General features: G+C 41.3%; 1 protein-coding gene across 1 annotated transcript; it reads left to right on the top strand.

Annotated features, from left to right (window-relative positions):
- The first annotated feature begins 41 nt into the window (after window positions 1-41).
- LOC119648089 (mediator of RNA polymerase II transcription subunit 12) lies at window positions 42-26,382 on the top strand. Its single transcript, XM_038049581.1, has 9 exons — window positions 42-801; window positions 12,760-16,952; window positions 17,271-17,458; window positions 17,514-17,715; window positions 24,186-24,236; window positions 24,294-24,539; window positions 24,599-25,055; window positions 25,267-26,085; window positions 26,147-26,382. The coding sequence occupies exons 1-9, from the start codon at window positions 189-191 to the stop codon at window positions 26,311-26,313; spliced, it is 6,936 nt and encodes a 2,311-aa protein (XP_037905509.1). The 5' UTR covers window positions 42-188; the 3' UTR covers window positions 26,314-26,382.
- Window positions 26,383-27,431: the final 1,049 nt, after the last annotated feature.

Genomic DNA, 27,431 nt, shown 5'->3' with positions numbered 1-27,431 from the left:
CTAACTTGACATTTGTCCTGTTTGACAGATCTCAGTCAATATGGAGAAGACGTCTACTATCTAGGCGCGGGGGTGTCTTTTGTTAATTTAGTGAAATATTACTAGTAAAAGTGAATGGACTGTAGTAGAAAATAACGCAAAGGTTTCATAGCTGTATGTGAACCGTTCGTGATAAATTATTTCGCAAAATGTTGGCGATATTTCAAGAAAAACGGCCCCTGAAAAAGCCTCGGCTTGGGCCTCCCGATGTCTACCCGCAAGAAGCGAAACAGAAGGAGGACGAATTGACATCGATGAATGTGAAGCATGGATTTGCAACAATGCCGCAACTATCTGATGAGTTCGGCACGGCCCATAACTCCAACATTACTGCAGCCAGAGTCGGAGCATTTTTCAACTCGATACTTGCCAAGAAAGAAGAATTGATGACATTACCAGACAGTGGCAGAAAAAAGCAACAAATCAATCCGAAAGACAACTTCTGGCCCGTTTCACCGCGTACGAAGGTGACTCTGGACGCATGGTTCAAGGATTTAGCAGGCAATAAGCCATTGCAGAGCCTTGCGAAGAAGGCACCGAGTTTTAACAAAAAGGAAGAAATCTTCGTTATGCTCTGTGAGAATCAAGTGAGCATGCAGCGCGCGGCCTGGTTCATCAAACTGAGCTCGGCGTACACCGTGGCGGTGTCGGAAGCGAAAATTAAAAAGAGGCAAATGCCCGATCCTGCAACGGAGTGGACGGGCACGTTAATCAAATTCATGAAAGATTTAATTCCCAAACTCCAGGAGTACTATCATCACGGTAAGTTCTGAATCGTATTATAAATCATAAAGGCAGGAATTCCTTCAGTTGTTTCAGGGTCGTTTTCAATTTCCTCTTGATTTAAATAGCTGCTAACTCGAGATATTTCTTATCATCTGCAAATTAAAGCTTGAGCCACGGTCTATAGGAAGACATGTATTCATAATAGCAAAAGTTTTATTTAGGGCGTTTACATTTCCTTACATGTTCATTTTGCAATGCAATACAGTCGAGCAAAAAGCTTGATTTCGGTCCAATTGGTCTTCAAAGTCAAGGGATAGAATAAATCATAACCAACAGTAAATTAAAAAGATTGTTTCCTCAATTTGTATTGGAAAGCGACCGCCCCTTATAGCTGCTTGGTCTATGCACTCACAGAGTAGTAGCAAATATGAATTCAGGTACTACAAGGCCCAAGGTAGTAAGTTGTACATACATTAGTCCTGTTGAGCACGCAATAGCAGGCGTTGTCTGCTTGGATACCATTAATCCATGCGGTGCATAGAGGAACTACTGGCAGTGCTTGGTAGTTCCCGAAATTGTAGAAGAAATTGATTCCACTTCGGCCGGCTTAGATCTGAACTAGGCGAATATGATTTACAGGCACAATCACTGCCAGCGGCAGTGATCTGCCCAGAACTGAGCGATTTAAATACCTCGGGTCAACGCTATCAGCCAATGGATAACTGCGTTATGAAATTGCTTCACGCAATAACGCAACTTAGATGAAGTGGCGTTCCACAACTGGTGTTCTTTGTAATCGACGTATCAACGAACGTCTCAAATTGAAAGTTTACCGCAATGTTGTCCATCCTGGCGCTCTCTATGGTTCTGAGTGTTGGCCAACTATAAAAGACAATGAACGGCGTCTTGCGGTAATGGAGAAGAAGATCTTACCTTGGACTAGTGGCGTCACACGTTTAGATCACATCCGAAATGAGGATATCCGCGCTCGTTATGGGGTTGCACCGATCGTGGAAAAGTTGCGAGAGAGGCGTCTTCGCCCGAAATTTCAACTGCTACAGAAACAATTTGTTGGGTTTGGAGACGGGGAGGACCGAGACTTCCGCGTCTGTGCCCACCAGAAAATTGAGCATACTAAAGTGGTCGTACATTGTTACGCGTCGTGTTGCTAAGCTCCGGGTATACGACGCCGCGTTCTCCAGTGAAGTTAGTTTTTTTGTTGTATTGCGATAAACGTGGATGAGCTGGTACATATTGCGGCCCTGTCTGCAAATCTGTGTGGTGCTGCCAGCATACGATGGAATTCGATGCGATCGCACCGCTCGACTATCCGTCCGCCCATTTCATGTGTTGGATTTCGAACGTATTGTAATCCGCCCTCATATTTTATCGAGCGTTGCGACAAACAGCTCTAAAACGGTGGCATCTTTATTGTCACGGCAGTTATGGGTGCAGAAGTTCCCGTGGTGTATTTCCTTTCGCGAGACACATCTTTACAACAGTAATCAAAAATGAACTTGAGTGAAGTGCCGTGGCGTAACAAACCGCCGGTAAAATTGACTCGAGCGAAGGCGACAATTCTCGTAATTTTCTTTAAAATTTATGAGTTAGACCTTGTATGGGTGCAGCCAATAAAGGCTAAGGGGAAACGGAACTTTACGGAGGAGCTCGTTTTAGAACAAACAGAAAATTAAATAAAACTTCAGCGAACATTTCAAACGAAAAACTAAATACGAAACAACGACAATGCAAATATCATTTGGGTGTAGTTTTGAACTATGGGGAAAACAACAACTCTTTAGAATATTCTTTCTTTTGCTTCTCAAGGGGAAAGCATTACATATCTTGCGAGTTATAAGAAGAAGAACATCTAAAAATGTCAACTAACAACTTAACCAAAATACTTAAAACAGTCTCCTTCATCCAAATTATTGGCTTGGTTGCGAATGTCGATACCCTTCGCCAGCAGCTCTTCTTTGAGTAGCCTCGTTTTTTTTTTGTTTTGGAATCAATCTCCTTCCGTCACATCACCTTGAAAGCAATAATGAAACGTAATGTATCAAACGTCATCTTCCATTCGCTTAAGCGTACAAATGATGTTATATCACCAACATATTCGGCAGCCGATTTTAGGAAATATTTTTTACCACTAGAGTAGCATAAGATCTACGGCAACAGCAAGAATTAAATAATGAATGAATTGAACTTTCATGCAAAAAAGGGATACTCTGGTTTGGCGTTTCACATGCAGTGCGCACTGGGAAGAAAGCCGCTTTAAGGTAATATGCACTTTCTATTGCTTTGTTCGGCATTGAGTAGCGAAGAATCCCATTTAGTATCATATGCAAACCCGAAATCATTTTCCCAACATATCCACCTCGATGGTGCTAAACACGAGCAGGATAGAAAGCCGATAGGCGTTACTGAACCGGATATTAGGAAGACTCGGGAGCTGGCTCTATTACGGGTAGAGATCGTCACACTACAAGCGTCGGCTCCTAATGCCAATGAAGGTAACGTACAGCCCACGGCATCTTCATCGGAAGCGTAGATGAGGTGCAATATTTCCCAAACAATTTTGCAGCATTGTAAAGCGACCCATGCACTAATCAATCGTCAGCTCAATTGTTGCAAGAATGTTATGTACCTCATACAAGAACCATGTGTGGTTAGTGGGGAAATCGTTGTCTACCAATGAAAGTGCTGCTCACTTCTACATGCTGGTTTCAAAAAACCTTCCTTCCCTACGACGAAGACGCATTTTCTAGATCAACTTATTAGAAGTATTCAATATTGCAAGAGTATAGGCATGGAAGTAATCGCAAGATGCGATTTTAACGCTCATCATATCTGTTGGGAAAATTCTAACATCAACACGAGAAGGTCGAGACTATTAGAGTATCTGGTAGAGACCGAAATACAGATTCTCAAATAATGACTCCCATTTACTTTAATGCGATTAGATGCGAGGTCATCAACATTCCGGTGAAATCTCTTGATGTCGACATTTGGATGAAAGAAAAAATAGAATTCAGCGTCGAGTAACGATTCCTGGGAAGCACTTTATGTTAGATACATTGCCGAGTATGAGGCTATATTTCGATTTGGCAAAACAGATGTGAACGATAAAGGCCCTTTTCATCCAAGCACTGACTACGTTGATTGAGCTGATTAGTGGGGTCGGTTCAAAGAGGCTCTAAAGAAGTGCATAAACTCGAAACCTCGAAATTGAAGCGGATCCTTGTTAAAGAACGTAGCCAACAGTTAGGTAATCTACGTTTACAGAGCGGTTGGTACACAGAAAGTGATGAAGAAATACCAACCAGGGAAACTATACGCAGACGCAAAAAGCTTTGGACAGACCAGTCTAAAACAAATCCATGTAGGTAGCACTCGGTAAAAATTGAGATGGCCACATCGGAAAAGACATATACCTTAGATTCGTCATGATCATCGAAAGTGCCTTCAATTTTGTTACATACGCGCCGATTTGTGACGGGGCAAGTTCGATGGAATCGATTCGCTGTTAATCATCGCCCCTAGGTGACACAAAGGCAGTTGCGCAAGCATTCCAGACGATTTATTCGTAATGTTTATTGGAAATTTGCGGAAACATGTGCCCGCCTGAATGCTACTCTCCAGATAATCCACTGTTACTGCCTCCGTCACGGACTCACGGTAAAAGCTATGGAGACGACTAGCTATGCTTACTAAGAACGTTGTTAAGCTACACACTACCCACCTTATCAGGGGTGGAATTTTAGCTGGTACAGTTAAGCACTTAAGAGTATATATGTTAGTTGTTTTTATCCATATGAAGTAGAATAAATTATTAAGTATGCGGTGAAAGAACGAACAAAATCTTCTGCATATCCTTTGAAAGCAATTTGGCCTTGACCCAGAGCCACATAAATTTAATAATATCAAGCTAAGTCCACTGCGAAATGTGTATAAATAGATATGTAAGGTAAGAGCGTATTGCAGATAAAAGCTCCAGGGTCTGCTCCATGATCGTGGCCTTGAACCTAATTAACGTTATGCAACGTCGCAGCACATATCTAATTACTTTGCGTGGGTTCAGAATCCAATATTCTCAGTTGAGAAGGGATTGAACGAGTCCCTGTCTTCAATATAATATGATACAGTGAACTCCCTCCACGATGGGACGAATCATAAGATGGGTTTTCAGCAGAATCATGAACTGCTTTTCACTCTCAATCGTCTACCAAGTCGTAGTAGTAAGGTCTCATAGTCAAGGCATGAAGCTAATCGTTAACTGGAACTATTGCTTGAGATGAGCCTACCCTAACGTGAATTCTCTACTCTTAACTTTGATTATGGTAGCAAATGAAAAACAATTAGACGGCCTTGCTCGCACTCCGTTTCTGCGAAATTTACTGGTCGCGGTTGATTGGGTGATAAGTAAGTTGATCTTTTTGTCATAAGATGATAATCGTTAAATCCATAGAGAAAGTCTTTGTTGCATTTGTGTTAGCCAAATATAAGTACGAGTAACTGTTTCCTTAGGGTCTCTGGAGTTGTAAAAGCGATTTCCCAATCACCAACTGGTTGGTGTGAAGTGCTGGGATTTTGCAGTAAAAAGGGTGAAGATGATATTAGAGACCTGACTGACTACGCAAGTATTCCATTTCGAAGTGTGAGCTTGAAACCTATTCATTTACACTCGAGAACCAACCGAACGCCACTTGATAATTCGTCCAAAAAAATATATTTATAGCCAGTATATAATGGGTAGACCATTTGCTTACTTTTATCTCAGCTTATGCCAAGATGTTGATGACTATTTTTAAAGCGAATGTGGCTAAATCTAAGCACTCTCTCCTGGTGTAAAGCATTGCATATTTCACTGCATCGTTTACATTGATCTTTACATTCCACTACCCACAAATAGAGTGGTCACAATTGTAACGATTTTGACCAGTGGTTGGCCATTCTAGAATCTGTTTATAAATTAGTAATTTATTGTGGATTGTGGGCTGGAAATTCCTTCCCAACAAACATTACATATGCTTGGTGGTTTATGTCGAGAAGCATCAGTAAAAATGGACCTACGCAGAATTTTTTCGTGTGCGTTGAAGAAATCCTTCATCTTTTTTCGATCATAGAAATTTCACTGAGATGGATAGCCAAAAAGACGAATCATATGTGAAAATAACCTGGGCTCAGTCGTGATCAATATTTTCTTAGACCCACTGCAAGTCTTTTTTGCACCTGCCTGTCTGGGAGTCAAGCTTTTTCATAACTTTTATTGACATTTTGATTGGAAACTTCTATATTCTATACATTCACGACCACGTTGTTAGTCAGGTGGTGTACACCGATATCACCATCAAAATTTTCAGTTAAGTACGACGATTTTATCACCCGAAATATGAATTCGCTTCGAGTACTCACCTGGAGAACCTGTGCTCAGTGTTAGATTACAGGCCCGCACAAAATAAGTTTCTTTGTTCTATATGAATTCTTCGAAAAATCGGAATAAATCAGATAACTCCAATCAGTTAAACGCACAACGAGTTTAGATTGAAGTTAAATTTCCCCTTAACTTTTTCAACCTTGATTTGAATGGACAATGGTGAATTTAACATATATCACCGTTGGTTATTTCTGAGGCTATATTCTAACACTTCCCAGGACCTTTCGTGAAGCCAACATTCCTTCACTGTTCTGCATCGCGGGTTTTTAAGACGACTTACTCATCGATCATTTTGGGATAATGTGTATCACTACGTGCTACAGCCAAAGATGGGAGTTGTTGCCTTTTGCTGATGTTTGAACCCTTTGCCAATAATGAGAGAAAATATCGGTGACAGGATGCACTTCTGTTGGACTTGAGGGAGGAGGAGGGAAGATTCATTATGACCTGAATGGCCGTGTAGCAGCTAGGCGTCTGAAAGTGTAAATGGGGTAAAATTAATTCGTGCTTCGTGCACTGGAGCAGTGAATCGCCTGTGAATTGCAAAATACTCAAATTATTCCCTAATTGTCATAAACCACATCTAGAAGGAATGGGGAGAGAAAAACGGTAACCACTTAAAGGTAGATTGGTTTATCTATCAACTACTACCTTTTGTTTTCGTCAACGGACTAAAATTGTTTTGAAACGTGCATATGGTCTTCGATAGCGAGATCAATGCTCCCTCCCTTTCTCTAACCTAAGCGCTAATCCGAACGGCGCAGGCTGCATATCCTGGCATTAAATTAAGTAAGATGGTGGGACTGCCTAACAGAGCATTGTATTTTTGTATTTTGGAAAGCTCTCGTCGGATTAATGCTATTTATATCTGCAAGGCACTCTAGCATAAACTGGGACAGGATGGTGGCTACAATACTCCGACCCAAAATAATAAAAATCTTGATAAACTATACTATGCAAAGAGATTTTCGATACAGAAGTAAAAGAGAACTTTCTATGAACAATTTAATGCGATTATGACGAGTGATCTGAATTCCAAGATGGGCTTGGAAATACCTCGCTCGCACATGTGATCGACCTTGAGGACTGTAACAACAACGATGAGAGGTTTGAGAACTTCTGCAGTTCCGCGTCCTCATCATTGGCGGGACTATGTTCAATCACAGAACTTTCTGCTAAACTACCACCTCTCGTAGATGAAATGGCTGATCACCGTAACATGCAATAATCCAAATAAAAGTGAAATCATGTTGACTGTCAACGGACTCAAAAAGAGTAAAGCCGTAGGCTTGGCCGTCGCCCAGAACCCCTTGCCATTTGAGATTTCATAAGGAATAGTAGAAGGGGGTGATCGTTAAAATCTGGGAGAAGAGCATGAGTCTTAAAGTGGGGCAGCTGATAGCTCGCTGTCACAAAGATAATAGCTGAAGTTATCCAAAGACACCTGAAAAGCACAACACGACCAGTAAAAAACAACCAGAAAGAAAAGACTAAATTTTCCCTGAAATGCCGAATAAGAATTATTATTTCCCGAGTCGCTATAAGCTCCTGCTTATCCACCAGTTTGTCCTTTAAATACCTAAATCTACATCTGGTTATTAATCCAAAAAGCCAACTGTTTCATGTTTCCTAGATCGCCGTTAATCCTTTTATCTTCAGGTATGTTGGGGATAATAAAACTTTCTAATGCATCATATTTACGGAAGTTATTAACCTCGTTAATTACCCTTAAGTTATCTTGCGTGTTTGCTTCTCCTCGGTGATGTGTCTGGCTACTAATGATTTGAGAAAATGTGTTGGTCTGTTTTTCTCTTTCGCCAGATTTCATCATGATCTTCTTCAACGGCGCAACAACCGGTATCCGGTCTAGGCCAGCCATAATAAGGAACGCCAGACATCTCGGTTTTGCGTCGAGGTCCACAAATTCGATATCCCTAATAGCTGTCTGGCATCCTGACCCACGCCATCGCTCCATCTTAGGCAGGCTCTGCCTCTTCTTCTTTTTCTACCATGGATATTGCCCTTGTAGACTTTCCGGGCTGGATCATCCTCATCCATACGGATTAAGTGACCCGCCCACCGTAATCTATTGAGCCGGATTTTATCCACAACCTGAAGGTCAAGGTATCGCTCATAGATTTCGTCGTTATGTAGGCTACGGAATCGTCCATCCTCATGTAGGGGATCAAAAATTCTTCGGAGGATTCTTCTCTCGAACGCGGCCAAGAGTTCGCAATTTTTCTTGCTAAGAACCCACGTTTCCGAGGAATACATGAGGACTGGCAAGATCATAGCCTTGTATAGTAAGAGCTTTGGCCCTATGGTCAATCGTTCCAAGCGGAACAGTTTTTGTAAGCTGAAATAGGCTCTGTTGGCTGACAACAATCGTGCGCGGATGTCATCATCGTAGCCGTTGTCGGTTGTGATTTTCGACCCTAGATAGGAGAAATTATCAACGGTCTCAAAGTTGTATTCTTCTATCTTTATTCTTCCCGTTTGACCAGTGCGGTTTGATGTTGTCGGGTGGTTGGTTTTCGGTGCTGACGTTGCCACCATATACTTTGTCTTGCCTTCATTCATGTGCAGCCCAAAATCTCGTGCCGCCTGCTCGATCTGGATGAAGGCAGATTTGCTTCCCTTATATGTTCGTTGAATCTCGTCGTTATTAGTCTTCTGGTTTGCCCTACATACAATTTTTCTCAATTGGTGCAGGTTGTCTGATAGATTCTGGTTTTCACGTTGTCATCCTTGGTGTCCTTGACGCTTCCTAATCGTATCTTAAGTTGATAGTGTCTGCTAGTAGATGTCACTTCAATGTCGCGTTTCCTTGAGAGATTTTTGACCTGTTAGCTGATTTGGGAATGGATGATAGCTACACGTCTTTTTTTTATGGTCCTGCTTGTGTGAAAAATATCGTCAGATTGTTTATTTCCACTTTTGTCAATTCACGGATTATTCCTTTAATCGTCTTCCTGTTGAAACGGTTTTTTTTTGCCGTAGTTTCAATAAGATGGCGTCTCTCGTTATTCTAGCGTTCCTCTAATAACGGTGCGGTTAGCATACAATTGAGAATTGCGTCGTGTGATGTTGCTGGGATGGTATTCTGCGTGAATGTTGATTTTGCGGTATATGTCAAATTCGATTTTTCCTCTGTTGTTGATTATGAGTGAGCCCAAGACTCGACTTTCATAATGAATATATTGCTCTTATAGTTATCGGTGAAGTCCTTCATGTTGTATTTGCTGGAGGACGTGGAGGGCTTCAATAAATGGACACCAGCGAACCGGCAATGATAGTGCATAGGTATGGTTGACGCCATTGTTCCATTTAGGGTACAATGGTGATTTAACCCAAGCAGTCATTCACAACTGAGTCGACTGGTATCCGACATCCAGTTACGATGCAAATCTCTTTGCCACCAACGAGATACGAACCATAACCTTCCGAAACAATAGCCTAGAGCTTTAACTTAACACAAATTAATTAAAATTTTAGAAATAGTGATTAATTGTATATTAAAAAATCAGAAAGTTCAGAATGACGTAAAAATAAAATATAATTAGTGAACTGACCCGGGGAGTCGCAAGTTTGGACTTTATTTGGTTTTGATGTGATTTCACAATAAAATCGGGGATCAAACTGTTGTTGTGTGCTCTCCTGGCGGCAAGGAATTGCCTTTCCGGCTATCAGAAAAACTTGTGGATCCGGAATCGTCTATCAAGTAAACTCGTTAATTTGGAATTGATCGAATTAGAGCGTGGAAAAGCGAAAGTAAAGGAGAACGTAAGCGATTGGCGCAAGACATTGTGTTCCCCGCCTCAATCTGGTTTTGTACAGCAGTTGGTATTGGTACTTGATACAGGCGCTGAAGTCTCAGTTTTTGCCGCATCCCGGAATCATCGCCTAATACCGCAATTGTTAAATCTCGCGGCAGCAAATTCCTCGTCGATCCGCAGATATGACTACAGACAGGTAAATATGAGTCTAGAACTTCGACGGGCGTTTTCTCGGCGTTCATTATAGCGGATATCAATACTCCCATCTTAGGCGCAGATTTCCTGTGCTAATGTGGATTGCCAGTTGATCTGCACAACAGTTCGCTCACTGACCCCATAACCTCCCCTTTAGGTCATCACTCTTTCCATAGTCCATCCTACGTACTGGCACACTTCTTCAGAAATACCGCAACATCAATACCGCGCGTAGTCTCTGCCATATCATAACCGTCGATTTTCCGCTAATCACAGAGCGCAAAAGGACGACTCAGCTTTTCAGATTCTCAAGATTAAATCAAAACCATATATTCCGGCGGATTTGCGTAAGCAAAAATTTCATGCCTTTCAGGATCTAGTGCATCCGGACACCGATTCGGTTAGTAAACGCATAATATTTTTGGGTGCCTATGGTCATGGACATTATTTCTTGGGACAGACAGTGTACCGCATGTCGGAAGTGCGAAACTACAAAGCATGTGAGTAAAGAAATAGGCGTCTTTCCTCGGTCCACCAAGCGCTACCACACAATGCATCTCAACTTAATTGGCCCTTCATGAGACTCGTACGTTTTCAGTATTACCTCACAATCACACTTCGATGAGCTTGCGGTTATAATCACTGACCAGAAAATGAATTTCGACCCCTTTTTTCTCTTGTAGTTAAGCAAATTTCTTGGTTTCAAACGCCATAAGACAACAGTGTACCGTCCAATGGGATACTTGAAAGATAGCACAGGATGCTGAAAGCGGCTAAAATGCCCCGACCCTTCTTGGTCGCAAGTCCTGCTACTCATTTTACTTGGTCACGGGACACCCAATCGCGAGCAATTGGCTGTAAGTCCCGCGGAGCTGGTATACAGGGAGAACCTGAGGCTCCCCAGCAACCCTGTACTCGACATTAGGTCGACTCAAGAAGACTGCACAGAAGGAGCAACTTGAGCGGCAAAGGGACACCGAATCTCAATGTGCATCAATCGGGTAGAGACGAGGTAGGTAAGTGGCCCGAGACCCATGCATTTAATGTATTAGTGTGTTAATGTCGCCTAGATGGTGTTCTTGTGTGTGTCTCTTTATCTCATCCCAGCAGGAAACGAATGCATCCGAAAGATGCGTGGAATTTTTCTTGCGAAACTCTCGTTTCCGTCTCCATAAAATTCTAAAGAATGTGCTGGTAGTTGAATCTCTTGTGTATAGTCTTCTTGGGTCGACCCTTAATTCTACCGGATTATTGCATTTGCTCAAGGTGGCAGTGCGAAAGCTTGTGACGCAACAGGGTTAGCACGCGATGGACAGATGCCATCGCCGGCGTTCTCCGTGGCATATTCGAACTCGCCACAAGAGAAGAAAGCCAACGGTGAAAAATCCGTTTTTGTCGAAGCACCTGGACCTGCACGGACGCATTTTTAACTTAGTTACACCTATCACTATTAAAAGTGTGTGTTCGTGGCATTTTGTGAAACGCTTGAAAAATATATTTCATTTTTATTGCAAAAATTGGGTTTCGCATTTTCCCATACCTTGCACTGCACGAGAAAACAAACTTCGCTTGAAGTTGCGATCACATTTACTATTCCGCGTCCGCATGGTCTTCTCAATTCGTGCTGTCAAAGTCTCGCTGCATTTTCAGCGCAACTCTACACGGAAAAATCGAAAAATCTCGAATCAGAATTGGATTCAGAAGTTAGCGGCGCGAGCAATTGAGGAGCTGGCCCGTAATTGGCGATTAATTCCTAAAAGCTGAAGCTGCCACCAACCGCCAATCACGCAAAAAACGATATCACGACTCTAGCACGGATGTCCTAATTAGGACGACGTCTCTCGGGAGCCACTGCGGCCACCTTACGAGGGTACCTTTGAGATCGTCGAGCGAGGCCGACACGCCCCGTTATAGGTTACACACCCAAGAGAGTCTCTCTGGCCCGGTTAAAGCGTTTGATTCCAACCGAGGGTGAGTGGTGTGGTGGACGAGCAATTTGCATGACGAACGCATGTACTTGTGAAAGCTCTGGGAAGAGTTGATTGGCTTTGACTTCTAAGAAAGAAAGAGCCAAAGGAAGATAGAGAAGAACAGACAAAACATCCGCAATTTATTAAAATTTTAAGGAATAGTAATTAATTGTATATTAAAAAAAAAAAAAGGTTAGAATAAGTTATAAATAAAGTACTGGTATAATTAGATACATTGTAATGTACTACATAGGTATCTCGTCGACTTTCGCATATATCCATGTTTTCTATTTCAGTCGGAATATACAGGGTGATTTACCAGAAGTTTTATCAGTATACCATTGCAACAGCAATACACCTTTCCGAGTTGCCAGCAATTGTATCCACATGAAGATGCAACTTATGACTGCTTTCGTAGTCAGGTCTAAAATTCTTGCATATCCTCAACTTTATACAATAAGCACATATTCAAGTACCAATATGATAATAATCCCAATTCTATCGTAATAAGTGATAATGATGGCAGTAATGGCCAATTGAAAGAATTCTAGCTTTATGTTCCAAACTATAATATGTAATAATGTAAAGACAACTTCAATATATTTATCGTTTCTAGGTCCAGCTCAAGAAAAATCCTCAAATCAGCCTGCAGCCGCTTCAGCCAATTATCCATCGACGATCCCTCCTCCAATGACCAGCCCAGCATCACTACACAGTCCAGCAAATTCATCGTGCGGAGGCTTTTCCGGGACGACCCCAACTAATCAAGATGACGCTAAAAATGCTTTAAAGCAGTGGAATTATTGCACACAGTTGAGCAAATATATGTATGAGGAGACGCTTTTAGATCGTCAGGAGTTCCTCTATTGGATTTTGGAATTGTTGGACAAAACTCGAGCACAACCTGCAGATGATGGACTGTTAAAATTAGTTTTACCTTTCACATTACAGTACATGCAAGATTTCGTTCAATCTGAACGACTTTCCAGAAAATTGGCTTATATTGTTGCTAAAAAATTGTCAAATATGATTCATGCTGCTGAAGGTCAAGCATCTTCTAGCTCGTCAACGGCACAAAACTCATCCCAGTTTGTAGATATTAAGACGGAACCCAACAAACTAGATAATAAATCAGCTGTCGGAATGCCAACAACTTTGGAGCAATTAATAGAGAAGGATAAACGTGCGCGAATTTCCACAGATCCTTATGACTCAATTCTGACGGAATATATGAGTTGTCCACATCACCGGGACATAATTATGCAGCTTAGCTCGATTTTGCAAATAATAACAATTGAATGCCCAACAGCTTTAGTATGGTGCTGGATAGGTGAAGCCCGATCGACTTCTTCCTTGGTTGGCAGTCCACTAGATCATTTACTTATACCGCCATCAGCCCTACCTTTGCCGAGCCGAAACAGCGTAGAAGTGAATAATGAAATTCGACGACAATTGCAACAATCCGAAGAAAACATTCGTATTCGTTCTCAACATGCTGAAAATAGATGGTGCGCTGAAAAGTGGCAAAAAGCAAATACAAATTCATATTCCAAAGTTTTAACGATTCTAGAGGCCCTTGATAACCATTCATTTGACAGAATGGACTCGAGCAATTCAATGGAGACTTTGTATGCAAAAATATTCACCCCATTCAATGTAGTAAAGCAGGAACCAACAACAAATGGAGAATCAAAAGAAATGAAAAGCGAATATGATTCTAAACAGGACGCCCCAACTGTAAAGATACTGTGTGAATGGGCAGTTTCCTGGCAAAGATGGGGCGAGCACCGAGCTATGGCTGTCGCCTGGCTGCTTGATAAAAGACAAACTGAAGTGACAACAGCAGATAATGACTTGTACAACGCGAACAACACCGCTAACGGGGATGATAAAGAATCAGTGAGCTCAGGAATAGGACTTGTTGGTGGAGTTCCGGTTTTTCAACCGATTCTTATGGACTTCCTTGATCATGACGCGCCCATTTTAGAAGAAAACAGTTCTCCTCAAAATCGCGCCCAGTTCACTAATCTAGTTCACCTATTCAGCGAGCTTATCCGACACGATGTATTCTCTCATGACGCTTACTTACGCACCCTCATTTCCAGAGGAGATCTTCTAATGGAAAGTTCAATAAACAAGCAATCCGGGTCGGGCATTACAGAAACTGGGCCTGTGTCAAATAAACCATCGCCTCCCAACCAAGGATTAGATGATGATGCATTTGGAACAGGGATGGAGTTCAGACAAAATATGGAGGAATTCGATGATTCAAACGTGGACGACGACTTGGATAAAATACTTCAGCATATCAAAGAGAAGGGACAGCATAGTGGGATGGATGCCCCAGATAGCCCCAAAGATCCTGATCATGTCGGTCACAACTCGATGGGAAATACTGGGTCGAGTGATCCTCCAATCTCAAGACATTACATTTACACAAAACATTTTCCTTTGTCGCAAGATGACCCATTGTCCCAGCATGACTGTAACCAACGATATATTCTTCTGTTTGGCGTTGGTAAAGAAAGAGATGAAAAGAAACACGCCGTGAAAAAAATGTCCAAGGAAATTTGTAAATTGTTTTCGAAAAAATTCAGCATTGACGTTGCGGAAGGCGGTAAAGTTAAGAAACATTCACGGAGTGAATTCAATTTTGAGGCTACAACGAACAAATGTCAAAATATGCCGTACTTCGATCAACATGTGGTCACTTGGCAATGTGCTGTGCAAGTTCAGGAAATGCTCAATGCATTTGCACTTGGCAACAGTAATTATCTACCAGTTCAAGAACACGTAGCTTTCTTGTTTGATTTGATGGAAATGGCGTTAAATATTTATGGACTGAATGATATGTGTATTCAAATACTAAAAGAATTGCCTGAGGTAGAAAACCAACTGATGATCAGAAAATCGACGCTTGTGAAGAGCTATACGACCACTCTCAGTCTTTATATAATTGGCATCCTAAGACGTTATAACAGCTGCTTATTATTGTATCCTGATCAAGTGTCTTCCATATTCGAGGGCCTATGCAGAGTTGTGAAACATGTAGCAGACCCAACTGACTGTAGTTCCGCTGAACGATGTATTCTGGCATATTTGTCTGAACTTTATTCTAATTGCGCTGTTCTTAAGGTGACACAAACAGTGGAAACGTTCCATGCGTTATATCCTAAGTTAAAAGAAGCTCTGAATTTCTCAACAGAGCCGAAATCTGTAGATTATACTTACGATCCAGACTTTTTAGTAGATATGTTAAATTCACCGAAGAGAGGTGGAAAGATTGAACCTGCATGGGGAAGACTTTTGAAGGAATCTCCAAACAATCGGTATAGTTTCGTGTGTAATGCAATCGTTGCAGTGTGTAGAGAAACCGACAATGATCGCCTGAACGACATAGCCATATCCTGTGCTGAATTGACTGCCTGTTGCAACTCATTAAGTGCCGAGTGGATTGTTGCCCTAGCAGCACTATGCGGTTCGAACAAAGATCACTTCTATCACGACCTAGTAGGTCAAATAGATATCCAGAATCTGAACATACATAACTCATTGGCAGTATTTACATGTATTCTAGTAGCCCGACACTGTATGTGCTTGACTGATTTTGTACTGAAAATAGCTCTTCCAGCTTTGGGAAATACATATGGCGGAAGAGAAATCACGCCCGATGTAGAAGCCGGTGCACGGCTATCATGCCATGTTTTATTGAAACTTTTTAAGACTATCGAAATACCACAGCCTGGACTTTATTCAGTAAGTACATCGCCAAATCCTATAACCGCAACAGGGCCTGGTTGTGGAATCAAACTTAGTTGCGATCGACATCTGTTAGTTGCCGCACATAAGAATTTAAGAGTAGAAGCCGTGATGACTGTTTTGAAAGGGATTCTGGTTGTGCGAGATACGACAGCGCAAAAGCCCTCGGTGACATCATTTGGCAACGGAAAGAGGAGCGGCTTAAATACACCAGTTCACCCTGGAAGCACACCAAAAAATATGGATCGGCCTGTTGACCTGAGTCACATTTTGGGTACGAGCGACTTGAATACTCTCAATGATAGGGACGACATGATGCTGGACCTACAACAACATAACGTGGCCCAAAACGAACACATTTCATCCCTATCGGATTTTGCACAACATGTGCTGAAGCAAATTTGCTCGCAAGAGTGGGTTCTTGAACGATGCCTCCAAACAGCCGATACTTTGTGTGGAATGTTAATAGATAATATGCTTACCTCAAAGCAAGTGCAAAATCTATTACATATGATTTGCTACTCAGAAAATGAGTACAATATTATCGCCGATCTGGATCAAAAGTCGATAATTGTGCGCATACTGGAAAATTTGGAGCAATGGTCTTTAAGAATTTCATATTTAGATCTACAATTAATGTATAAGCAAACAGCGAATAATCAAACCGAGAGGTCGAATTGGCTGGACATGGTCGCTAGGGCTGCCATAGATGTATTCCAAATTGATGAAGACGATTCGAAAAATGCTAAGCCGAAACCGTCCATATGGTTAGTAGCCCCTTTAGTATCTCGACTGCCAAGCGCCGTTCAAGGTCGGATTTTACGAGTTGCTGGTCAAGTTCTTGAAAGTACAAACTTCTTTACAAAGTCGAAGGAGAATTCGGATGAAAAGGAGAAGACCAACGGAAATAACAAGAAGAAAGTTCCTCTGAATAACCACCCATTTTTGGGGCTAGTGCTGACTTGCCTGAAGGGTCAAGATGAGCAAAAGGAAGGATTGCTCACATCGCTTTATTCTCAACTGTCGCTGTTTCTGCAATCATTAAGTGAAGTAAATAGATTTTAGCATTTTCTTTAGTAGATTTAAAGTATTTATTTAATGGGAAAACAGTAGAGCATTATTTTCCGAATCAATTGACTTATTACATTCAAAGGAAACGTTGTTGATTAATGATTATTTTGATTAACGTTGGGAGAGTCAGTTCATTACAAAACGCTGTTAAATAAAATACGTTTAAAATCGCGTTGATTCATTCTTTTCAAAATAATTTGATACATTATATTCATTTCCCAATTTCTTTTGAATTCCATTATGAACTTCGTTCTCGTAGCAAATACTACTACTACTTTTTAATTATGTTCTTTCTAGTTTGAGAATGTTGGCGGCATTGAAGATCCAAGAGGTCGAGAAGAGATGTTAGATGCCCTTCAACTGAGATTCTCGCTTGTGGGCGGAATGTTTGAAGCAATACAAAAGAACGGAACATCTACAACAGATTGGGCGATTTTACTAACACAACTAGTGTGCCAAGGAATAATTGATTTAACTACAAATTGGTGAGAATTAGTTTTTCATGCTATAAATTAGACAATAAATTCGCTTTTTTTGTAGTGAATTGTTTACAACTGTGCTGGATATGTTAGCAACTTTAATACATTCCACGTTAATAACTGACAGCCAGTCGGAACGCGATGAAAATAAGAAATTATATATAAATCTCATGAAGAAGCTGAAGAAGGAGATTGGTGATAAGAATAACGCTTCTATAAAATTCATTAGGCAGTTATTGCAGTTATCAAAACAAACGACTGAGGTGCGTATGAAGAAAATACTTGGTTAATTATAATACTATCAGATAACGGTTTTAATGAACTTAAAGATAGAATTCCATCTGAATAATCCTTCTTTAAATGAACGATACTTAATGGTATACCTATTCGACATCATAACGACGTCTAATTTATAATTATATGAATAAATTGTTATCACTAACAATTGGTTGACGGTAAAAAACTACAATGAACTATAGTAACCAAAATGGCAGCTGGCAAAAATATGGAACTGAATTCGAGTAATTTCACTCTCACTTTAACATTTTTTAGTCGCGTAGAATTATGAATAAGAAATGTCGCAGACGTTAATTGCTTTCATCTTTGTATTTTCCGTCGTGATACGTGTATTGAATATGAAGTGAAAATGGTAACGCGAACAATTAAACCATTTGCATGAATGCTTTAACGCCAGAAATCTCGGGAGAAGCGAATATATATGTACGTACTGACCATAAAAAAAACTCAATACATCATGCACTCCTAATTAGATGCGGGGCTTATATAGAACTTCTTTCGCTTCATAATCATTTCGATCTTTAATCAATCTGGTTTGTCTCCAAACCGTTTTTCTCAAATGATTATATAGCTTTCTTGTCGACACTTTATTTTGTTTTTGTTGAAAGAAATGCCAATTCAGAAAGATACTAAATGAAATGCAACATAAACAAAATGTGATGATGGAATAATCTACAACTAATGTCATCATCATCAACGGCGCAACAACCGGTATCCGGTCTAGGCCTGCCTTAATAAGGAACTCCAGACACCCCGGTTTTGCGCCGGTGTCCACCAATTCGATATCCCTATAAGCTGTCTGCCGTCCTGACCTACACCATCGCTCCATCTTAGGCTTCTTTTTCTACCATAGATATTGCCCTTATAGACTTTCCGGGCTGGATCATCCTCATCCATACGGATTAAATGACCCGCTCACTCATAGATTTCGTCGTTATGTAGACTACGGATTCGTCCATCCTCATGTAAGGGGCCTCTCGAACGCGGCCAAGAATTTTTTTTGCTAAGAACCCAGGTCTCCGACGAACCCATGAGGACTAGTAAAATCATAGTCTTGTACAGTAAGAGCTTTGACCCTATGGTGAGACGTTTCGGGCGGAACAGTTTTTGTGAGCTGAAATGCTATCATAGACGGCTTTAATGATGAAAAGATGGTGCAACTGATGTCCATATTCCAACAGTTTTTCCATCGCTTGCCGCAGAGAGAAAATCTGATCTGTTGCTGATTTGCCTGGAGGGAAGCCTCTATCTGGGCCAATGATGTTCTGAGCGTATGGGGCTATCCGGTCTAGTAAGATAGCGGAGAATATCTTATAGATGGTACTCAGCAACGTGATACCTATATAATTGCTGCACTGTGTGATATCTCCCTTTTTATGTATGAGGCAAATAATGCTTCTTTGCCAATCGTCAGGCATTCATTCGCTGCCCCATACCTTAAGCACAAGTTGATGAACCACTTGGTGTAATTGGTCGCCTCCATATTTCACCAATTCGGCTGTAATTTCATCGGCCCCTGGGGACTTATGATGTTTAAGCCTATGAATTGCGCGGACTGTTTCTTCTATACTTGGTGGTGGCAGTGTTTGTCCGTCGTCTTCAGTTGGCGGGACTTCCAACTCACCGAGGTTCTGGTTGTTCAGTAATTCATCAAAGCACTCAACCCATCGCTCAAATATGCCCATTCTGTCGGAAATCAGATTTCCCTCTTTGTCTCGACAGGATGAACATCGAGGTGTGTAAGGCTTCATCCTGCTGACTTGTTGATAAAACTTGCGCACCTGGTGTGGTTGCTATCTGTACTTTTCGAGTTCACAGACCTGCTGGTTCTCCCAGGCTTCCTTTTTCCGTCTGTGAAGTCGCGTCTCCGCTCGACGGGGTTCGTGAAAAATCTCCGCGCGTGCCCGCGTCCTTTGAGAATGCAACATTACTCGGTATGTGGCAATCTTCCGTTCCGTTGCCAGCTTACATTCATCGTCAAACCAGCCGTTCCGACTTTTTTGCGGCTGGGGCCAAGTATGTTTGTGGCGGTATCCATGATAACGTTCTTCAGGTGATTGTGAAGATCATTTGTTGATGCTTCATCTCCAGACTCTCTGTTGACTGCGGTTATTGCGGCATCCATTTCGCCCTTATAGGTGTTGCGGAGAGCTGTGTTGTGGATGGCTTCAGTGTTAACTCTCACCTGATTGTCCGAGGGGATTCTGGGCGGTGTTACTATTCAAGCTCGGAGCACCATCCCAACGAGATAGTGATCCGAGTTTATATTGGCCCCCCTATATGTTCTAACATTCATCAAAGCTGACAGGTGGCGGCGTTCGATCAACACATGGTCAATTTGGTTGAAAGTGGTCCCGTCTGGAGAGGCCAAACTATGTTTGTGGACCGCTTTCCGCGCAAACCAGGGTTTTTCAACAACCAATTTGTTGTGACACTGCTAATTTAATAATCCAGAGTCCGTTATCATTTGTATTTTGATGAAAGCGATGAGAGCCAAAGTATCGCCTGAATACGGACCACTTCCCTATTTGGCTGTTAAAATCCCCAAGTATGATTTTAATATCATACCTGGGACAGGCTTCGAGGGTTCGTTTTACTGCCTGGTAGAAGGTACCTTTCTCCGACTCTGCAGTCTACTTTGTAGGGGCGTGAACATTAATGAGGCTTATATTTCTAAACTTGCCTCGCAAGCGCAGAGTGCATAGCCGTTCGCTTATGTTTTCAAAGCCGATAATAGTAGATTTAATTTTTTTGGCTGACTAAGAAACCTACTCCGAGCACATGGTTTACTGGATGGCCGCTATAATATATGGTGTAGCGGCTCTTCTCCAGGAAACCGGTCCCTGTCCATCGCATCTCCTGCAACGCTGTTACATCAGCCCTACATGGGGACAGGGTCTCGGCAAACTGCTTGGCAGCTTCATCTCTGTACAGGGAGGGCACGTTCCATGAGAAAATGCGCAAATCGTTATTTCTTTGTCATTGCCGGGTTCCTCGTTGTGTTATCCATCCAGTCCGAGGCTCCTGTTGTGGCTTCGTAACGTCGGTTTTCCGTGTAGGGTTGTCAGCCCTACCCAACCCGCAACCTTGAGGATCAGTTGGTACAATTTGTCCCGTTTTTAGGCGCGGGAGACTCGTCTTCATCCTTCTCCATCTGCAGCTGTTCGTTAAGAAAGAGCACCCAGCGATCACCACGTGGAGGTGGAGATAGGGTTTGGTAGTAGAGCTGTTGGTGTTGGTTCAGCAGGCGTTTCCCAGGTTTTATGCTCCATCGTGGGTACCAATCCACGTTTCGCCCTGGGACATATACCACCCTTGGACCAGAACTAATATACAGATACGTTTATTAACACCCTCCCTTAATAAAGATCCTGGACAATATTTGCCATCATTGACCACTTGGCTCATTTAAATTTCCTTAGCCGGTGTCATTGTGAGTCATGTACTACTTCTCCACCCGTTTGTATCGTTCCAAAATGAAGGAACATGTAAGCTCCAGAAGCTTCCCTGCACTGCAATGTGAATAATAGGACGACTATTCCCCGGTTGTATTATTGTACGGTTTCCTGTCTAACAACTTTTTTGGTGATTTATTCAGTTGAGTCAACCACACTCTTCAGACGACTGCAAACCATGATAAATAACGCACCAGTAAACACTAATTCAAAATAACTATCTAAATGCAAAATACGCAGAAATATAGTTCACTAGACGATACAAAATCTCATTCGCTTCGTACAGATTTCATGGGAACCACTTGTTCCCTTCGTCAGTGCTAGTCTCGTAGAAAAAGCAAGTTTTAATGATTTCAAATGCTTTAAAAGACTACCCTCAGTATTCACGTGACCTGAAACGTGGAATTTTTACCCTCTAAACCCACCTCTAGCCAGCTACGACTGAGCAGCTTCATTTGCAAATTTCAGTTTCATATTTATAGGGTTGACCACAACCCCAGCGCCTTGGTTGGCTTTGCTGATGGATTGGTTGTTCTTCAAAAGCTTATGTCCTCAAGCAATTCGTCCTTTATGTTAGTCATTTGGATTTACTCTTTTCAGTCGTCTCGTCATACTTGAGATATCTGTTAATTTTTGGACTCCGTTACTTTCTTATGAACGTAATCACTGGCTTTGATTAACTGCATAGTCTTTGATAACTTTACTAACCGTCTGTATTCTCAGATCTCTATACGGTTCTTCATTACGAATGAAGTAGGGAGCGTTTTCTAGGGTTCTAAGCACTTTGTTTTGAAGCGTTTGCATAACTTTCAAATTTGTTTCTTTGGCACGTCTGACAGTTGATGATGACTTTAGCTAGAATCTCTTTTTTGTTTGTGAAGTTACATTAAACAGTGTTGGGCCTGCGGTGCCCCAGCTGCATTTTTTTCAATTCAGAGTATGTTCCTAAATATTTCACTCCGAATAGGCGCTCGGATACATAAGATTTTAGGATTTCGTCGGTCGGTCGGTATGTAGGCTTGTTACTGCAGTGGAAATTGCACTTTTGTGCTCATAACTCTTCAAATAAAGTTGTTAACCTGGATCCCCAGAATCCATTTTTCGCGTAAGTCACCTCCTAAAATGGAGGAGCTTCCATTAAGCTTAAAGAGCCGAGCAGAATCCTCCTTTTTCAACAGACGGGTTCGGACAGTATTTTGTGGATATCTTCATATCTTTATTAAATAGTTGCACACCAACAATTGCAAGCTGCTTGTCATCTTCATTTTTTGTTCCTCGTAATGGTAGTTCCCCATCTAGCTTGCTGGCTGAGGTGTATTGCATGGTATGAGCAAAAGTCACGGATTTTAGCATTGGTTGATCCCGTGGGTTGGCTTTCTGAAATAAGGCGTATATCTACTGTTTTTCCAGATGATCTTGCGCCTGGCTGTCATCTACTACACCAGTGTTTACACCGTTTTCAATTTTTACCATATACCTACTGCAATATCGTATGGAATCACTTTCGGATACCAAACCTTCATCAATATATATCAAACTAATTCTCGCTTCATTTGGTGTATCAAATTTTCATGTCGATTGTACCTTTGAGGTACCGGAAGAATTATTTTACGGCTTACCAAGGAGATTCACAAAAACAATATAAAGTTTTGTGTGACTTAAGTTAAATACGGTAAACATTCTACTGCCTTTGATAGGGTATATGACCAACAATTAATTTCCTTTGTCCATATAAGCTGATAGCTAGATGCTCGTATTAGCCGGAGTCAAGCTTACAATCTGCCATACTGAATTCACCCAAAATTTTCTTGATATATTGAGATTGATCTAGCTAGATACAGTTTTCTCTTTGATGGATCCTTATCACCGTATAACCAGAAAAAACAATTTTTTTCAATTTGAAAATCTTGCTAACAGATAATTTGAATTCACACATTGCAGTGCTTGCAAAAATAAATGAAAATCGTAGACATAAATGGCGCGACAATCCAATGGATCAGAGCCTTGAAGCGTGTTAGAGCACTTATTCAAGACCGTTACGTAACTCGCCCGTGATAATTACCCTGTTTTGACTTAGGTACTCATTCACAGCTGAGTCAACTGGTATCTGACATCCAGTCACGATGCGAATCCCTCTGCCACCGGTGTGATTCGAACCGCGACCTTCCGCTAAGATAGCTTAACGCTCTAACCACTGAGCCAACTGGACAAAGGCTACAATCAGACTTGAATCTTCCCTAAAATAAACGCAAGCGCGGTACTTGTTTCTTTTCAGTCCTAACCCCTTCAAAGCTGCATCTAGCTTTTTGTTCCATTGACGGCTAGGAGGTCTATAGCGATTATTCCCACGATGGGGCATACGGGCTCACTCGACGCCATCCTAAATCCGTCGCCAATCCTCTGTGCATTTGCATGGTATGTCGTATTCACCCTCCATATATGTATCCATATAAATCCATGGGGTGCAAGCCAGGAACATTTAATTTAGCCAAAGTGCCTGTAATTTAATCCACTTGGCCGAATTCAAAGCATTCTCAACATCTAGCGTCATCATACGTTGATGGTCATCGCAACTCCATTCAAATCCCCAACCTTTGCTATCATAGTAGGGCGGTCTTGGTGAAACTCATACTGCTATTTTGATGGACGGCCCGTTAGTTCGATGAATGAGAGCAACCTATTGTACATCATCCTCTTAAACATCTTCATTCGCTATTAAGATTCAGTGGAGAAGGCTAATGCCTTCTTCGCTATAATTTTAAATTTGGAAAAGTCGTCTTGCAATTTTCGAATAATGTAGACAACTCACGGGAATGATTCACCAAATTTAAGACTTTTTCAATAGCCGGGGGTCGCATTTGGCAACAACATATACTACTATATATGAATATCATTTCTTCTTCCAGATAACTATATATAAGTCTTCTAAAATGATCGAACCATTAAATGCGCCCATATATATATTGTTTTTTGAATTGCAGGTTGTTTCGTGCGAGCCAAGTGGTGTTGACAATAAAGGGAGTGGCTTTGATGTAATAAAACAAATCTAAATCGTTTGAATATTTCTTTAATAGATAATTTGTCACCAGGGTCTACGCATCTCGGATAAACAACGGGTAAGTGTTTGGGACATTTTGGAAGGCCATAAGAACCCAGCACCTTTATCCTGGGCGTGGTTCGGTGCAGTCAAATTGGAAAGAAAACCTTTAACTTACGAAGAAACCCATCGCCTATTGAAGTATCATACACACAGTTTAGTAAAGCCTACCAGTTATTTCTACGAATCATTGCCACTACCCCCCGAAGACTTAGAACCTCTTCCTGAAAAACCTGTTGTAAGTTTCGAACGAGCATTTTGTTTCTTCATTAACTCAATCACGTATTTGTATTTCAGAAAGATGATATGAAAGCGGATACCCCTTCATCGGTTGATCAATCTCCGAGTGCTGTTGTTTCCGGTAGAGGAAGAGGAAAAGGGAATCGTAAGCCCAGGAAAAAACCGGGTGCGGCAGTCCCAGCCGCGGCACCTGTCAATTCGCAACAGCAACCACAAATGCCTCAACAAATACCAAATAATCAGATGGGCCAAATGCAGATGAATATGCCCATGAACACCAATATGCAACAGTATCAACAAAATATGATCCCAAACAACAACCAGTTGATGGCACAGCAACAAATGCAAAATCAAGGCAATGTACAGCAAGTGTTGAACTCGGTTGGGCAGGCACAAAACACACCGATGAGCTTTGTGCCGGGTGCGCAACAAATGAATCAAGGCCAACAACCGTGGGGTGCTTATGGACAAATGCAACCACAACAACCATATTATAATCAACAAGGAATGCAAAGTAAGAAAATGAACAAAATATCGCAAACTATTTTGACATTCGTTATTTTGATTGGAAATTATGAGCTTATTCAAATTTCGAGCTTAGGACGTAAAGTCAACAAAATCGTTGTTTCAAAATTATTTCTTTTGATTTGTTGAAAATTATATTGTACAATTGCCCCTTATCGTTTCTTGTGCTTGTTTTTACATTCAATCACGTTTGTTTGCAGTTAATCGATTCGATAGACCACCGTTGAACACCTCGAAACAAGCTTTATCAAACATGTTACGCCAACGGCATCCGATAATGACCGGTGGCCAGAATAATAATCCAGCATTCAATATCCAACAACAACAGCAGCAAAGGCAGCAGCAACAACAACAATACATGCGTAATCCACTTCGCGGCATAAATCCTGCCCAGATGTCCGGTGGGCAGTCTAACATGGGCAATCTGAACCAGGCTTTAGGCCAAATAAATCAAACAGGTCTCAATCAAGGATTAAACTCGAACCAGATGATGAACCAGCAACCTCAGTTACAACAAGCTGCCTTGAACCAAAACCCTCAAGGCAACCAATCGTTGATGGGCCAAACAGCCGGAATGATGAATAATACTTCGAATGCTGGCATGATGGGACAACCTAACCCGGGAATAGTTCAAAATGTAATGGGTCAAGCAGGAGGCTTGCTGCAACAACAAGCCGTTGGCATGGGAAATCAAGGTCCTCAATTCCAAGGAATGGGGCAAAATTTCACGGGCTACAGTGGACAGACAATTAATCAATTGACATCACAACAAAACATGATTGGATACAATCAAATGAATCCTCAAAGGAATACACCAGCTGAATTTCTCGCCCAGCAACGGGTCATACAAGCTAATCGTGGCCAGTATATGACTCAAACTCCCAATGTTACAATGAACAACATGATAGGCCAAGGAGCGGCACCGCCTTACCCACGGCAGCAGGCAAGTAGTGGAAAACCAGGTGTCACCCAGCAACAATTCCAGCAACGAATAAGACAGCAGCAAATGATGATGCAAGGTGAGAATATTTTTCAGTTTGGAATTGAATTTGAATTGTGAATCATCATGGTAACTTACAGGGATGGGACAGCAATCTGGAGGACAAGGAATGGGACAACCTCAAAATCAAGGAATGGGTCAACAACAAACTCCCGCATTAGTTGCACAACTGCAAAGGCAGATGCCAAATCAGGGCATGATGGGACAACAATACCCTCACCAGCCTCATCAACCTCCACCCTATTGAATGAGTCGTAGAAGAGTAAACCAAAACTGATCTTGTGGATAATTAGTATTAAATAAAGAATAGTCCGTATTTTGTATGGTTTAGTTTGTCTAATGCTAATGACACTAGTAGAGTTGTAAGAATGCCTTTTATATATTATGATTTTTCAATTATTTATTAATTGAGAATAATTTTAAATATTGTTTATTAATTGTCTACGATATAAAATGCTTTTAATTATACTTTCTATTATTTGGTCTAATTAAGGCGAATTTGGAGAAGCTTCCAAGAAAATTGTCTATTTCATGAGCGGGAGGGTGGGGGATTTGAACTGCATTTAATACCTTTTATTATGGTGGTAGATGGTTGAGCACCAGTCTCGAGTTGGAGTCCCGGTAATCCAAGACGATGAGTTTTCATTAGCGTGCTGCCTCGCTGCTGTAGGCTTATCTCTTGCACAGCATCAAGTCTGATCGTAATGAAACTGAAACACCGTTTCATTGAAACCTGAGACTATGCGGATGCCCTATACCCCACAAAGGAGAGAACAGGAAAAATACATAATGTCATCATTCTGATATATTGCTCCCCAGATATCAAGAAATTGCTGTAGATGGTTACTTAGTCCAAAAGGTATCAACTTGCTTTAACGGTTGTTAAAAGTTGTATGAAAAGAAAAAACGTCTCGAACTTCCAAGATAATTGAGTAACGTTTCAATATGGCATGAGATATCGTGTTCTTTTAGAATTTTTACCTAAAGTAGGTATAATAATGCCTATATTCATTCACACATCTATGCATATTTTCAACTCGATTCTGTTTAGCTTCTTTGGAAATCTTTGAATTTCTAACTTTTCATGAATAATGGCGGAACTGAACTGATAATGAACCGCACCTTTTAAAACGTTAAATTTTTTTTTGAAAGTAAGATGTGGGAGGGGTTTACAAATTGTTGGAAAACCGACACATGCCCATCTTCTTTTGGCAGTTCCATATCATCATTTCTCTGCTTCTCTAACACTGTCAATTTCTACCATAAATTCGTCCAGGCTTACTAAGCCATATTCGGTCACTAACATTTCTATCAGGAGACTATCTCATTCAAAGAATTAGTTTCGTGGAAAGTGGAAAAAATGTC

Source organism: Hermetia illucens, chromosome 2 (assembly GCF_905115235.1).
Source record: "Hermetia illucens chromosome 2, iHerIll2.2.curated.20191125, whole genome shotgun sequence".
NCBI lineage: Eukaryota > Metazoa > Arthropoda > Insecta > Diptera > Stratiomyidae > Hermetia > Hermetia illucens.
Note: the sequence above shows the minus strand (reverse complement) of the source record. Positions and strands in the feature narration are given on the sequence as shown.

Bases quoted from the DNA above. Each gene is read 5' to 3' on its own strand.
- LOC119648089 (XM_038049581.1), top strand. From the start codon at position 189: ATGTTGGCGATATTTCAAGAAAAACGGCCCCTGAAAAAGCCTCGGCTT. The intron at 17,459-17,513 runs GTGAGAATTAGT...CTTTTTTTGTAG, and splicing joins ATTGATTTAACTACAAATTG to TGAATTGTTTACAACTGTGC. The intron at 25,056-25,266 runs GTAAGAAAATGA...GTTTGTTTGCAG, and splicing joins TAATCAACAAGGAATGCAAA to TTAATCGATTCGATAGACCA.